The sequence below is a fragment of the Microcebus murinus genome, chromosome 2, assembly GCF_040939455.1.
Source record: "Microcebus murinus isolate Inina chromosome 2, M.murinus_Inina_mat1.0, whole genome shotgun sequence".
In the NCBI taxonomy this organism is placed as follows: Eukaryota; Metazoa; Chordata; class Mammalia; order Primates; family Cheirogaleidae; genus Microcebus; species Microcebus murinus.
In genome coordinates, this window is record NC_134105.1 from 100248597 (window position 1) to 100261980 (window position 13384).

At 42.4% G+C, this 13384-nt stretch overlaps 1 protein-coding gene across 2 annotated transcripts in view; it reads left to right on the top strand.

Annotated features, from left to right (window-relative positions):
• Nucleotides 1-13384, top strand: part of PIP5K1A (phosphatidylinositol-4-phosphate 5-kinase type 1 alpha) — a 43651-nt gene that overhangs the window by 21088 nt on the left and 9179 nt on the right. For both annotated transcript variants that reach the window (XM_012767543.3, XM_012767545.2), the window contains 6 exons: nt 4065-4145; nt 6655-6785; nt 7537-7654; nt 8513-8665; nt 9364-9663; nt 12192-12397. In XM_012767543.3, the coding sequence (XP_012622997.1) occupies nt 4065-4145; nt 6655-6785; nt 7537-7654; nt 8513-8665; nt 9364-9663; nt 12192-12397 (989 nt within the window). The remainder of the gene's footprint in view (nt 1-4064; nt 4146-6654; nt 6786-7536; nt 7655-8512; nt 8666-9363; nt 9664-12191; nt 12398-13384) is intronic.

Sequence of the window (13384 nt, forward strand, 5' to 3'; positions counted from 1 at the left end):
TCATAGAGCTCTACTTTTGTTGTAGTTTATTATGAACATTAACAATATCTCACATTTATTGGGCTTTTTAAAATTATTATTATTTTTTTTTACTTTATTTATTTCTTGAGACAGAGTCTCACTCTGTTGCCCAGGCTAGAGTGCCGTGGCATCAGCCTAGCTCACAGCAACCTCAAGCTCCTGGGCTCAAGCGATCTTGCCTCAGCCTCCCAAGTAGCTGGGACTACAGGCATGCGCCACCATGCCCAGCTAATTTTGTGTGTGTGTGTGTGTATTTATTTATGTATTTTTTGTCCAGCAAATTTCTTTCAATTATTTAGTAGAGACGGGGTCTTGCTCTTGCTCAGGCTGGTCTCAAACTTGTGAGCTCAGGCTCACGCCTGTAATCCTAGCACTCTGGGAGGCCGAGGCGGGCAGATTGCTCAAGGTCAGGAGTTCAAAACCAGTCTGAGCGAGACCCCATCTCTACCATAAAAAAATAGAAAGAAATTAATTGGCCAACTAATATATATATATATATATATATATATATAAAATTAGCTGGGCATGGTGGCGCATGCCTGTAGTCCCAGCTACTCGGGAGACTGAGGCAGGAGGATTGCTTGAGCCCAGGAGTTTGAGGTTGCTGTGAGCTAGGCTGACACCATGGCACTCACTGTAGCCTGGGCAACAAAGCGAGACTCTATCTTAAAAAAAAAAAACAACTTGTGAGCTCAAACCATCTGCCCGCTTCGGCCTTCCCTTAGTGCTAGAATTACAGGTGCGAGCCACCATTCCCAGCCTGTTGAGCATTTTTAATGTATCAAAGACAATGTGTACCAAAGAGTAAATACTGTCCCTAAGTGCCCTTTATAGGTCCTATTTAATCCTAACAACCCAGTGAATTAAGTGCTGTTGTTATCCATGTTTTACAGATGAAAAAAGTGAAGGTCATGTAGTTAATAAGCAGGATTAATAAAGCTGGAATTAAAACCAGGCAGTCCGACACTAAAGCTCACTCTCTTTGATTTGCTGTTACTGCCTCCTCGTCGCCATAATTTCCCAAGTTTCTCTTTTTGTGCTCAGAATATAGTCAGCTTGCTTAACTTTATTCCCATGGAGTATTTCCTAATCTTGCTCACTTCTTCAATCTCTCCTGGGCTTTGTGGCAAGGACCTCAGAATGCTAGCCCTTTTGGCCTGGAACTTCAGGCTATTCTTTTAGAACGTCTTCCAGGATCTGTCAGGTGATGATCTACTGAGGATTTTCCTGTTCTGAGGACCTTGGCAAGAATAATAAAACTTGAATATCTGGTTTTAAGATTATGACATCCTATTTCTAATAGTCTTTTTGCCTTCTGGCTTATTAACTTCATGTCTGTTGTGTTGGCATCTTGGCTCTTGGGAATAGCCTTCTAGATTCTGCTTTACTGGTCTTACTCCTCTCTTATTTCAGGGGCTGTTGTGTGGGTTGAAAACAATGTTACATCATGTTCTCAAAAATCTCTTTAAGAAATTGAGGTCCTTATCTCGGAGAAGCCATCTTACTGTCTCAGCTTTTTTTTTTGTTTTGAGACAGAGTCTTGCTTTGTTACCCAGGCTAGAGTGAGTGCCATGGCATCAGCCTAGCTCACAGCAACCTCAAACTCCTGGGCTCAAGCAATCCTACTGCCTCAGTCTCCCAAGTAGCTGGGACTACAGGCATGCGCCACCATGCCCGGCTAATTTTTCCTATATATATTAGTTGGCCAATTAATTTCTTTCTACTTATAGTAGAGATGGGGGTCTCACTCTTGCTCAGGCTGGTTTCGAACTCCTGACCTCGAGCAATCCACCTGCCTCGGCCTCCCAGAGTGCTAGGATTACAGGCGTCAGCCACCGCACCCGGCCTGTCTCAGCCTTTTATTTTTTTTATTTTTTTGAGACAGAGTCTTGCTTTGTTGCCCAGGCTAGAGTGAGTGCTATGGTGTCAGCCTAGCTCACAGCAACCTCAAACTCCTAGGCTCAAGCAATCCTGCTGCCTCAGCCTCCCAAGTAGCTGGGACTATAGGCATGTGCCACCATGCCAGGCTAATTTTTTCTATATATATTAGTTGGCCAATTAATTTCTTTGTATTTATGGTAGAGACAGGGTCTCGCTGTTGCTCTGGCTTGTTTTGAATTCCTGGACTTGAGCAATCCGCCCGCCTCAGCCTCCCAGAATGCTAGAATTACAGGCGTGAGCCACCGTGCTGGCCTCTGTCTCAGCCTTTTAACCACTTCAGTATGGCGCTCACCGGCCGTGAAACCTTGTACACAGCCGGCACTCATAGTCCGCAGGATAGTTTGTGCTGTGCATTGATGATGAATCCGTTTTGCTTCTTGTGTGATGAGGAAAGCTTTAAAGCACTGAAAGCTTGTTTTACTTTACAGGCAGCTTTACTTGTAATGTAAATCAGAATAGGTAACATACATATATGTTTTTTTTTTTGTTTTTTTTTTGAGACAGAGTCTCACTTTGTTGTCCAGGCTAGAGTGAGTGCCGTGGCGTCAGCCTAGCTCACAGCAACCTCAAACTCCTGGGCTCAAGCGATCCTCCTGCCTCAGCCTCCCGAGTAGCTGGGACTACAGGCATGCGCCACCATGCCCGGCTAATTTTTTTTTATATATATATCAGTTGGCCAATTAATTTCTTTCTATTTATAGTAGAGACGGGGTCTCGCTCTTGCTCAGGCTGGTTTTGAACTCCTGACCTTGAGCAATCCGCCCGTCTCGGCCTCCCAAGAGCTAGGATTACAGGCGTGAGCCACAGCGCCCGGCCTATATATATGTTTTTATTACATTATTTTTAAAAGTTCACAATTGCATTTTGGTAAATGAAAAATTAGAAAAGTCATATCATGGCTGTCAGCTAAAGTCGACGCTCGGCTTTGTGCCTTCATATCACTGCTGTCGGCTACAGTCTCTGTGCATGTTCATCTGTGGCTATCAACTATAGTCGACGCTCGCACCGAAGTGATTAATTCCTGGGATATCTAATTAGTTGGATTTGCCAGTGGCTAAATAATTTCTGCTAGTGAATTCAGTTTGAGCAAATAGCATTGAGGTTGGGTTGAGGATTAGAGGGATAGTAATTTCTGCAAGGAAGCTGGTTAAAAAAAGAACGAGTCTGTGGAACCTTACTTCTGTCTTGTTTTTGTAAACTGGGGGGTTTATCCTTTTTTCTGTGGTTGCTATTCCCTACTTGTCCTTTTCTTTTGGTTTATTTGATATTTGAGACATGGGCTCTCTGTTGCCCAGGCTAGAGTTCAGTGGCATCATCATAGGTCACTGCAGCCTCAAACTCCTGGGCTCAAGTAATCCTCCTGCCTTAGACTCTTGAGTAGCTGGGACTTTAGGTATGTGCCACCACATCTGGCTAATTTTTAAAATTTTTATAGAGACAGGGTCTCACTATTGCACCGGCCGGTCTCGAACTCCTGGGCTCAAGCAGTCTTCCCACCTCTGCCTCTCAAAGTGCTAGGATTATAGATGTGAGCCACCATACTTAGCATCTACTTTTCTTTAATGCAGCATATCTTCCTAACAACTAGTCAGGCGTCCTCAAACTATGGCCCGCAGGCCACATGCGGGTGTTTTTGCCCGTTTGTTTTTTTACTTCAAAATAAGATATATGCAGTGTGCATAGGAATTTGTTTATAGTTGTTTTTTTTTAAACTATAGTCTGGCCCTCCAATGGTCTGAGGGACAGTGAACTGGCCCCCTGTTTAAAAAGTTTGAGGACCCCTGAACTAGATGTTAGTTATTTTTATTTTCTCTGTCATTTTTCTGAGGATCAAAGGTGAAATGTATGTCCCTTAGAGTTTTCTTCTGTGGTCTTTTAGGTGGTCTTTTAGGTCTTTTTTTTGTGGTCTTTTAATTCATTGGGAAGCAACATTATAGCTGTGTGTTTCCATGGGGTGGGTCTTCTAAAGATTTTATAAAATGTTCTGGATCTAGAAAGGGTATATTGAGTGTTTCTTTTTTTTTTTTTTTTGTTATATCACCTTCGTAGCTATTTGGTGTATTACATGGGAATCATACTAATCTTTACTCTTCTTCTTCTAGGTGCCTTATACCTCTGGCATGCCCATCAAGAAAATAGGCCACCGGAGTGTTGATTCCTCAGGAGAGACAACATATAAAAAGGTGTGTCTGGATGGAAATTTGTCACTTTACTTCAGGAACCTCAGCACTGTCCCTTTGATATTACTCTCCTTGTCCTATCCCATTTCTTGATATTCTGAGTCTTTGCACATCATATAACTTGGACTTTAGAATTTATTTCACAAAGGGTGAATTGTCTCCTGTTTGTATATTTGTGTTTAAATGAGAATGTTTTTTTGTTTTGTTTTGTTTTGTTTTGTTTTGTTTTTTTGAGACAGAGTCTCACTTTATTGCCCAGGCTAGAGTGAGTGCCGTGGCGTCAGTCTAGCTCACAGCAACCTCAAACTCCTGGGCTTAAGCGATCCTCCTGCCTCAGCCTCCCAAGTAGCTGGGACTACAGGCATGCGCCACCATGCCCGGCTAATTTTTTTGTATATATATATTAGTTGTCCAATTAATTTCTTTCTATTTATAGTAGAGACGGGGTCTCGCTCTTGCTCAGGCTGGTTTCGAACTCCTGACCTCGAGCAATCCTCCCGCCTCGGCCTCCCAGAGAGCTAGGATTACAGGCGTGAGCCACCGCGCCCGGCCGAGAATGTTTTTAATGAACAAATCTGGTCTTTTTTGCTATTTCACTGAGCCAAAGAAACAGGGTTTTCCTGTTAGGTATAAACATGTAAATAGGCCCTGAAGGCCATTCTTACCTTGCCACAGGGAACCACATATCTTGAAGTCTTTCTGTCTTTCCTCCATTGCTGGATGTCCATGAATTGAAGGCCAGATTCCAGCCTACCGATATAGGCAACAGGGCAAATGTTTTCTTTTTCTTTCTCTTTTCCGTTCCCTTCCTTCCTTTTTTTTTTTTTTTCTTTCTTTTTTTTAACTTAAGGTTGTCATTTCAACTGGTGAATAGTGCCTACAACACTTGCTTTTTTGAGCACTAGGTATCAAATGGACAGGAAATAGCCAAGTGATAGTGGACAGTGATAGCCAAGAAGAGGAAATTGAACTGGTGAAGGGGAAATGGGAAAGAAGCATCCTGGATCCTGGGATGATCCCAGTTCTTCAGTTCTGGACTAATTTGGAGATATTTAGGCTTCCCAAGGAACAGTGTTCAACCTCCCATTTAACTTCCGTACTTTATCAGATACAGATCATAAATATTTCTTAGAGTCCTATTTCTGGCCCATGTAAATTTTGTGTCTGTCCAATGACTTTATTTCATTGTCCCAAGTAGCAGAGGTAGACTAACTCACATTCTCGTGGACCTGACTATCCCCAAAATAGGTTGTGAGGCCCACATCAATTCAAGAGACATTTATTGAGCTCTTTTTATGTGTTGAACATTGAGATAAAAAGATGAGTTTATAGTCTAATTGGGGAGGCAAACACTTTATTTATTATAATTTTTAATGCCCACTGAGGACTAAGTAGAAATATGAGTAATGTCTGGTGGGAGTTGGGGATAAGGGAGATAATTTAGAGAAAAGCTGTCCAATAGAAGTTTCTACACTGAAATATGCTATGTCAGTGCCATCCAACATTCTAGCCACTAGCCACATTTGAACTATGGCTAAACCAAGGAAGTGGTTTTTATTTCATTTTAATTAATTTAAGTTTAAATAGCCTTGTGTGACTAGTGGCTACTGTATTGGACAGTACAAATATAGATGATGTGATATTTTCCTGTGGGATTAGAATCCTGGATTATAAGAGTAGGGCTCTAGTATTTGTATTTTGACCATGATAATTCTAAATCCTTCTTTCAGAAATAATTTGAATCTTTCATGCTTTCTTCTTCAGTTGGCAGTTCTTTTTGTCACTCTATATTCCTTGAGACATTAGTTAGACCTTTCCTTAGAGTAGCAATCCCCAACTTTTTTGGCACCAGGGACAGGTTTCATGGAAGACAATTTCTCCATGGAAGTCGGGGAAGGCGTGGTGATGCGTGTAGTGGAGCTCTGCAGCCTGGTCCCTGAAAGGCCACAGAGCGCTACCAGGTTGGGGACCTTATAGGACTGAAGCTTTTGTAGCCAGGTAATCAAATCAGAATATTGTTTGATTTTAGTTACATTCTATATGAGATAAATGTTTGGAGGGCCCCAGATATATTCTGGGGGCAAGAATTTTAGGAATGAGAACTAAGATTATTCTTTTAATACAATGTATCTTCCAAATATAGATAACAGAACTTTTATTTAGGCAAGCTGATAAGAAGGAACACATTGCCTAGCTGAGGCTGGCTCAGATAGTCCCACCTTTGCTACTCTGTGTATTCACTGTCCTTGCAATCTTTGCCAGGCCTAATTGCAAAGTAAAGCATGAGGAGTGGACAAGCTGGATAGTCCTAGTTTAGTCTGAATAGTAGTTCAGACTAAAGGGCATTTGCATTCAAGTGCTCCTTCTAGCTCTTCCATTATGAGTTTTTATTGCTACAGTCAGATTTATTTTATTTTATTTTATTTTTTCCTTATTTTTAAATGTCCATACATGCAAATATGGTCAGATTTAATACTAGGAACTTTTGTCTTATTTCTTTTCTGCTGCTTAGACAACCTCATCAGCCTTGAAAGGTGCCATCCAGTTGGGCATTACTCACACTGTGGGGAGCCTGAGTACCAAACCTGAGCGGGATGTCCTCATGCAAGATTTCTACGTAGTGGAGAGTATCTTTTTCCCCAGGTACTGAGGTTAATGTTCAGGTTAATGCCCTGGAAAATCTGGCTTCTTCATAGCGACCCAGGGCAATTTTTGTGGTTCAGATCTGACTAATCCTTAACCTGGTCCTAATCAGGGTGATGGGTGCTGGAGAGTTTGTAGAGCAGATGCTGTCCTCTAGATCAGTCGTCCCCAACCTTTGTGGCACCAGGGACCGGTTTCATGGAAGACAGTTTTTCCATGGATGGCAATTTGGGGAGCTCAGGCAGTGATGGGGAGTGGCTATAAATATAGATGAAACTTCACTCACTAGTCAGTCGCTCATGCTCACCTCCTGCTGTGTGCCGCCCCCTCTACCCCTAGGGTTCTTAACTTTCATGGAAGACAATTTTTCTGCAGACTGGGTTGGGGTGCATTGGGGGCGGCAGAGCTCTGTGGCCCACTCCAGTACCAACAGGCCACCAACCAGTACCGTTCCTCAGCATGGGGGTTGGGGACCATAGCTCTAGATACTTCTATGAGCCTATGGACTGTGGAGTGATCCCTAAAAAACAGTCTAATGCATTGGGTAGTAGGAAGTGTGATCCCCTATGCCCATGTCTGTTCTCCATGTCGAGCCTTTGTCCCACTAAGTAACTCATCTAAGTCCTCTGGTTGTCTCAGGAGGAATGTATACCCCACCACCACCCCCGTGACTCTTAGTGTCTTCTTAGGGCAGACTCCCTAGATGATAGGGACTGGGAAGTTATATCTTTTTTTCTATTTAATCTCACAGTGAAGGAAGCAACCTAACGCCTGCTCATCACTACAATGACTTCCGTTTCAAGACGTATGCACCTGTTGCCTTCCGCTATTTTCGGGAGCTATTTGGCATCCGGCCTGATGACTATTTGGTAAGCTTCTGGATCTCAGGACCCTGACACTCCAATATCAAAGGGATATTTCGTTTTTTCTTTTTTTTCTTTTTTTAAGAAACAGGGTTTGCTCTTTTGCCCTGGCTGGCGTGCAGTGGTACAATTTTAGCTCACAGTAACCTAAACTCCTGGGCTCAGGTGATCCTTCTGCCTCAGCCTCCTGAGTAGCCAGGACTACAGGCTTACACCACCACTGGATAATTTTTTTTTTTTTTCTATTTTTTTTGTAGAGACAGGGTCTCTTGCTATGTTGCCCAGGCTGGTCTTAAACTCCTGGGCTCAAGCAATCTTCCTGCCTTGGCCACCCAAAGTGCTAGGATTACAGGTATAAGCCACCACACCAGCCAGAGATTTCCAAAAGAAGAGGCCTTCTCTCCCCACAGCCCCACTGTAGATTTTCTTTTTCTTTCTCTCCTTCTTTTTTGAGACAGAGTCTTCCTCTGTTGCCAGGGCTAGAGTGCTATGGTGTCATCCCAGCTCACAGCAACCTCAAACTCCTGGGCTCAAGCGATCCTACTGCCTCAGCCTCCCGAGTAGCTTGGACTACAGGCTCACACCACCATGCCCAGCTGATTTTTTCTATGTATTTTTAGTTGTCCAATTAATTTCTTTCTATTTTTAGTAAAGACAAGGTCTTGCTCTTGCTCAGGCTGGTTTTGAACTCTTGACCTTGAGCGATCTGCCCGCCTTGGCCTTCCAGAGTGCTAGGATTACAGGCGTGAGCCACCTCGTCCAGCCTCTAGTTTTTCTTTAGCACAGAATTGCAACTGTAATTGGTTTCTGTTTGGCAGGCCCTGGTGTGTCTGGATCTCTTACTCTTTTTTCTCTTTGCCGTAGTGCTCCCTCTGCAGTGAACCACTGATTGAACTCTGCAGCTCTGGAGCTAGTGGTTCCCTCTTCTATGTGTCCAGCGATGATGAATTCATCATTAAGACGGTTCAACATAAAGAGGCAGAGTTTCTGCAGAAGCTGCTTCCAGGATACTACATGGTAAGGGGGAAAGGAGCACTAGCCACATGTGCTGTTCACTCCTGGACAAGGCTAGGGAAGCTACCTTAGCAGGACAAAACAATGTCATTGCTTCCGTCTTAAGATCATAGTTCATTCTTTTTGCTTTTTACCCTGTTTTGCTTCACTGGTTAAAAAGGGTTTTGTTTATCTGTTGTAGTTTAAATATTATTTGGCTTAGACTATCCTACCTAGAGACAAGATTCAAGATGTTTTTGTTTTCTATTTTTTAGTCCAGTTCCTAGTTTGGGAAATGAAGTGAGTACTTCTCTTGATATTACTCTATGTAGTCTTACTCTGATAGCTCTTGGAGGTTCTGGAAAAGTTAGGGACCTCTCTTTGTCTCCCATAATACCCCTAGGAATATACTATATACCAAGCACTAAGTAAGAGTATAGCTTTCTGTTATATCTCTCTGAAGGAAAATATCAATCATATGTTTGGTATCCTGACTGATTACTATATCAGAGGGTCTGTGGTTCAGTTTGGTGGTGATTTCATCATTCAAATCGATCCATTAGGAAATTTTAAACAAATACGATGTGGGTTTATGGGCAGACAGATTGTGTCTGAATCCCACATAGGAAAGAAAGGGAGGGTGGGTGGCAATTTTTGTCCTTGAGTTTCACTGAAAAACAACTAACTTGTTCTCCTATGACTTTTTACTTTTGTGCTCTCAGAACCTCAACCAGAACCCTCGGACTTTGTTGCCTAAATTCTATGGACTGTACTGTGTGCAGGCAGGTGGCAAGAACATTCGAATTGTGGTGATGAACAATCTCTTACCCCGGTCAGTCAAAATGCATATCAAATATGACCTCAAGGGCTCAACCTACAAACGACGGGCTTCCCAAAAAGAGCGAGAGAAGCCTCTCCCCACCTTTAAAGACCTGGACTTCTTACAAGACATCCCTGATGGTCTTTTTTTGGATGCTGACATGTATAATGCTCTTTGTAAGACCCTGCAGCGTGACTGTTTGGTGAGTTTGTCATATTTCCCTCAGGTACCATAAATCTCAGTCACCAAAACACCTTGGTTGTTCTTCGGTATTAAGTCTGTGGGAGATGGGACTCTGTTGCTTAGCTCCATATGTCCCAGATTTTATTTAAAATAACCTTTAATTAGCTCATTGCCATATTTTTGCAGTTTTTACTTTATTCCTGTTTATCCTCCCACTGGGCTTTATTTCCTTCTCTAGCTAGCCTGTGCCTCATAGTCAAATGTTCTGCTGATTTTCATATTAGCACCACTCTTCCTCTGGTCCTTGCCTGCCAAATCCAGATTTATATTTTGGAAGCTGAGTGCTGCTGAAGAAAATCACACAACTGTGTATACTGGCATTTCTACAGATTTATGATATCCATCCCCACCTGGACCTTCAGTATCTCTTCTGTCCATTTCCTATTGCTCTCAATAGGGATTTCAGATGTTTGACACTCTCTAAAAAACCATTTCTTTTTCCTTCCTTCCCTCCTTCCCTTCCTTCCCTTCCTTCCTTTTCTTCCCTTCCTTCCCTTCCTTCCCTTCCTTCCCTTATTTCCCTTCCTTCCCTTCCTTTCCCTCCTTTCCCTCCTTTCCTTCCTTTCCCTCCTTTCCTTCCTTCCTTTCCTTCCTTCCTTTCCTTCCCTTTCTTTCTTTCCTTTCTTTCTCTTCTTTCTTTCTTTTCTTTCTTCTTTTCTTCCAAAATCCCTTCTGGAATCTTAAAACTGTTTCTAACTTCATCTCCCCACCTTTGTTTCTCAACAAACTGTCTTAACTTTGTATCCTGTTCAGTCCCTTTATGCTATACCCCCATCACCAATTTATAAATATATCTACACTTAAAAATCCTTAATCTCCTTTCTTCTCAACTTGGTAGTTTATTTCAGGTCCGTCCTTTTTCTGTTCTAGATACATTTCCTCCTTATTCTCTAGGACCTCATTCACCACTTGCTTCCTTTCCCTCCTCTAGCTTTAGTCTCTCCTGGCTCTTTTCTTTCCATATACAAGCAAGCTCATCCTTTCTATCTTAAGTTTAGGAAGATTTTTTTCAATATCTTTGACTGATTGATGGTTCCATTTCTCCTTTTTCTTTCTCATCTCTTATTCCTCCCTCAACCCCTTGTGTCCTGGCTTTTGCTCTCACCACTTCAAAAGAACTGCTCTCCCCAACGACCAGCTAGATGCCAAATAAAGATTACTTCTCAGTCTTCCCTTGGATTTTCTGCAGCATTTGACAGTTAACTATTTCCACTTTTCTTAACATATTTTCTTTTGGTTTTTATGATACCTTTCCCTACTGATTTTTCTGCATCTCTGCCTTTTTTTTTTTTTTTTCTGAACTGCTTTTGTGGGATTATCTTCCTCTACTTAGTGCATAATGTTATCCATCTTTAACCTTGTTTGCTCACTCTGCATCTCTTTTTAGGATAATGCCTATTTCAGTTTGTCTCCTTTGGTTGTAAGGAATGGAGACTTTTTCAACCATTGGGGCCATAGGTTTTTCAGACTGTACACAAGAGTCAATGCCAGGCTCTCCTCATCCTTTATTCTGCCCACCTACCAAGACATACTTGGTTGAGCTACACTGCCAAAGTGAGCTACTGGAACTGAGAAGAGTATACTATCAGATATTTTTGCCACCTTGTTCTGGGATGCAGACGAGTTGAGAACAGTAGGATGTGTAGTCCCTGCACCTTAATATGACACATCACATCATTGTCTTAGATATCATTTCTTGACCTCCTCTATACTCTTCTATCATATAAACACTTCTATTGTACATATTAGACTATGTTACATTTATTCTACATTTGTATCACTTTCTAAATTTATAATATCCTCAAGGACAGGAACTTTTTCAAGTATCTTTATATCCTTATAAGCAGGCACAGTGCCTACACATGGTGGGTATTCAATAAATGTTGAACTAAATTGGAGCTGGTCATATAAGATCCTGCAACAGATCTACTCTGTCACAAAGTATACTTCTACTGGACTCTCATTGTGGATTCTTTGTAGCACAAATATGCATTCCTTGTTCCCTTAGAATATAGTGTTCTTTTCATGAAAAGATTCATGAAAAGAACAAAGAGGGTCTTATGAGCTAGGCCTGTGGTCCCCAGCCCCTAGTACCAGTGCACAGCCTGTTAGGGACCAGGCTGCAGAGCTCTTGCCAACCTCCCTCCCCACCCCCTGCCACCACATCCTCCCCCTGGTCCATGGAAAAATCGTCTTCCATAAAACCGGTCCCTGGTACCAAAAAGGTTGGCGACCACTGGGCTAGGCAGTGGGACATGAAAAAAATAACTTGTATTTACTCAAATGAGAGCCAGCTAAGGGGATGTAAATACTGACCAAAGAAGGTTAACATACTCTTCTCCAAGAAGTAGGAGGAACAAAAGATAATCCTATGATTAGCCCTGGAGGTTTATCATTAACAATAATTAGATCATGAAAGCTGTCAGATCCTGAAAAATATCCTTATATTCCTCCAAGGCTCAGATCATGTATTTTTCCTTCCATTAGGTGCTACAGAGCTTCAAGATAATGGACTATAGCCTCTTGATGTCAGTCCACAACATAGATCATGCACAACGAGAGGCCCTGAGCAGTGAAACACAATACTTGGTTGACACTCGCAGACCAGCCCCCCAAAAGGCTCTCTATTCTACAGCCATGGAATCCATCCAGGGCGAGGCTCGACGGGGTGGCACCATGGAGACCGATGACTAGTGAGTGGGCTCAGAGGCACCAGGAAGGAGAACATAGGCTCATAGCACTTTTTCTTGAGGAAGGGACCACACTTCTAGAAAGAAGGAGTGGAATGGCATTGTTTCAGCAGTTATGTCAGCAACATTAATGCTTATAGAAAAACAGAATGAGCTTTCTTAAGAATATAAAAGGAGGCCAGGTGCAGTGGCTCACACCTGTACTCCTAGCATGCTGGGAGGCCGAGGCGGGCAGATTGTTTGAGCTCAGGAGTATAAGACCACCCTGAGCAACAGCGAGACCCTGTCTCTACTAAAAAATAGAAAGTAATTAGCCAGACAACTAAAAATATATAGAAAAAATTAGCTGGACATGGTGGTGCATGCCTGTAGTCCTAGCTACTCTCTGGAGGCTGAGGCAGCAGGATCGCTTGAGCCCAGGAGTTTGAGGTTGCTGTGAGCTAGGCTGACACTAAGGCACTCTAGCCCAGGCAAGAGAGTGAGACTCTGTCTCAAAAAAAAAAATATATATATATATATATATATACATAAATATATACATATATATATATATATATGGAAAGGAAGATGTCTTTATTTATTTTTTTTTTTGAGACAGAGTCTCGCTTTGTTGCCCAGGCTAGGGTGAGTGCCGTGGCGTCTGCCTAGCTCACAGCAACCTCAAACTCCTGAGCTCAAGTGATCCTGCTGCCTTAGCCTCCCGAGTAGCTGGGACTACAGGCATGCGCCACCATGCCCGGCTAATTTTTTCTATATATATTAGTTGGCCAATTAATTTCGTTCTAATTTTATAGTAGAGACGGGGTCTCGCTCTTGTTCAGGTTGGTTTCGATCTCCTGACCTTGAGCAGTCCACCCACCTCAGCCTCCCAGAGTGCTAGGATTACAGGTATGAGCCACCGCGCCCAGCCAGGAGATGTATTTTTAAGATGAAAAGACTTAAAAATTTACACTCAGTCTTAAATATGTTTGTAGATTATATTAGAATATC